Genomic DNA, 2,380 nt, shown 5'->3' on the forward strand with positions numbered 1-2,380 from the left:
ACAGCTGGCCTGTTACTCAGGCTATGGGGCTCAGGCTATGGGGCAGTTTAATTGTGGTGGTGATGTTCAGGTTCAGGCTGCAGCCCGCGCTCTGGGACCATCCAACCTCGCAGGGTCCTGGAGTCTGGGCTGCAACCTGAGCCAGAATGTCTATACCACAATTAAATAGCCCCTTAGCCTGAGCCCAGCAAACCTGAATCAGCTGGCATAGTGCAGTCACAGGGGTCTAACTGCAGTGTAGACATACCCTTACAGCCAATCCATGACAGCAGCATGGGTATGGGTTTGGGTTTGGGTTAGGCTATACAAGACCAGTCTCTGAAACCAGAAAGGTTTGTAGCAGTAGGCTGCTGGTGGTGGGTTCTCGTCTTTGCTGGGTCTTGCCACATAAGTGAGGTATAATACATTGCATAGTAAAATGGGCCTTGTCTATAAATGTCCTGTCAAAGCAGTGTCAGTGAAAAAGGAGCATAAGCTTTATGCTTTAAGACTGAATATGCCAGTCAAGTACATACTGATAAAGCGGAAATAAAATTTGCATGACCAGATTAAACCTTGTCTTCATGTCTTTTGGCTTTTCCCCTATTACAGATGCTAATCACCAGTCTTTGCTTACTCCTAAGTCAAGGGATGTGCATCATTTTAGGTTCAGCTATTCCTCTACCCCTCACAAACGTGGTATTTATTTTATTGCTGTCAATTATTTACTTTAGAAATGCTGAACTGGGAAACAGGTTTTAGAAAATGTTCCAGAAACACATTCCAAGGGAGTGCAGGTACCTGCCACTAACACGTTTCTTGTATTCCTAATTTATAGTAATGTATGTCCCATAATGCATTGTTTTGAGCAAGCTAAGAGAGATGCCTTTTTCTATGCATGTTGAGCCTTCCTGAGTGCCTGGTTTGTTTCCAGAATAAGTTGTGGCAATATATTGCCTGGTGTACTTTTCTGTATCTCTTGACATTCTATGTTCTAAAATAGAACAACTACTAAACTCTCTGGATGATGATTCGGTGCAATGACTAATATAATCTGTTCCAGATCAAATACATTTTTTAATTATGTGGTGCATGTTCTCTGGATGTTATTGGCACATCTTGTTCTGAAAAGATGGTGACAGTTTCACCGAATATATCAGGCATGCATCTGCAGAGCTTCTTCTTTATCTTTCGTCGAAACTCTTTGGAACCAAAAAAATAAACAAGTGGATCGAAGCAGCAATTAAGGCTATTCAAAGCCAGAGACAGCTTATATTCCACATAAGCAGTCTTATATTGGGTAGTAAAGATGAAATGGATGATTGATATCACAATATTGGGCACATAACACACTACAAAGACTGTAAGCAACACTATTATCAAATAAATTGTCTGCTTCTTAATTTCCCTTAGTTGTGTGGGAGGGGAATTAAGAAGAGTTCGAATGACTAAGGTGTAGCAGAATGCCATTATTAGCAAAGGTAGGAGAAAGCACAGAAGAACTTGAGAGCCAAAATAAGCAATGAAATGATTTCTTGAAGGAAACATAGCTTTGGGCAATATATCAAAACAAGTGGTTATCTGCAGCTCCTCTACCTGGAAGGTTAGCTCTGTCTTCATGAGTGGGAAGTGCAGCAGTAAAACAAATAGCCAAATGATGATGCATGTCAGGAGAGCTGTTCTAATGGGTCTCATGGCCCTGTGCTTCAGCGGGTGAACAATTCCCAGGTAGCGCTCTATGCTGATGCTCGTCATGGTTAAAACGGAACAGTGCATGTTTGCATAGAATAGCACAGTTATGATGCGGCACAGAACCGGTCCAAAGGGCCAGTCATTTCCCCGTAAGTGGTAGACAACTTGAAAAGGGAGGAGTATGCTGTACAGCAAGTCTGTGATTGTCAGGTTAATGGAAAACATGATGGTGGGAGTCCAAGGCCTTGAGTGGCGGCAAAGGAACCACAAGGAGATAGAATTGAGGGGAATGCTGATGGTGAAGATGAACAAGTAGAGGGCAGGCAAAGTGGTCTGCAGCATTTGGTTCTTAAGCATCTCTATGGTGCTGTTTGGCAGTGTTCCCATGATAGTGAGATAGATTCAGTGATCTCTTCTGGATTGGGACAAATGGAAAAGCTTCAGGCACCTTTTCCCACAAAAGAAGAATCTCGAGATGGTAGAGATTAGACCTGGTTAAAAAATGTATTTTTGGTGAATTTTTTTTAAAGAGCAAGTTAATCTAACACATGATAAAACTCTTAGTTTGTTCATTCCCACCACATTAAATCATATTCACTCTGCCCTTTGGACCAAAGAATAGTTTTTAGCTATTTTCTAAAGTGCTTAACGAGTTTTGTTTCTAGTGCAATAGCAAGATGCAAAATCCAGCCACCTGAGCATACATCAC

The 2,380-nt window shown here is 41.7% G+C and overlaps 1 protein-coding gene across 1 annotated transcript; it reads right to left on the bottom strand.

Moving 5' to 3' along the window:
* Positions 1-1,056: 1,056 nt before the first annotated feature.
* LOC141982945 (P2Y purinoceptor 8-like) lies at positions 1,057-2,058 on the bottom strand. The gene has a single exon (XM_074945543.1). It carries the CDS (start codon positions 2,056-2,058, stop codon positions 1,057-1,059), a length of 1,002 nt encoding a protein of 333 aa, XP_074801644.1.
* Positions 2,059-2,380: the final 322 nt, after the last annotated feature.

This window comes from Natator depressus, chromosome 1 (assembly GCF_965152275.1).
Source record: "Natator depressus isolate rNatDep1 chromosome 1, rNatDep2.hap1, whole genome shotgun sequence".
In the NCBI taxonomy this organism is placed as follows: Eukaryota; Metazoa; Chordata; order Testudines; family Cheloniidae; genus Natator; species Natator depressus.

Excerpts from the sequence above, each read along its gene's own strand:
- LOC141982945 (XM_074945543.1), bottom strand. The coding sequence starts at position 2,058 with ATGGGAACACTGCCAAACAGCACCATAGAGATGCTTAAGAACCAAATG.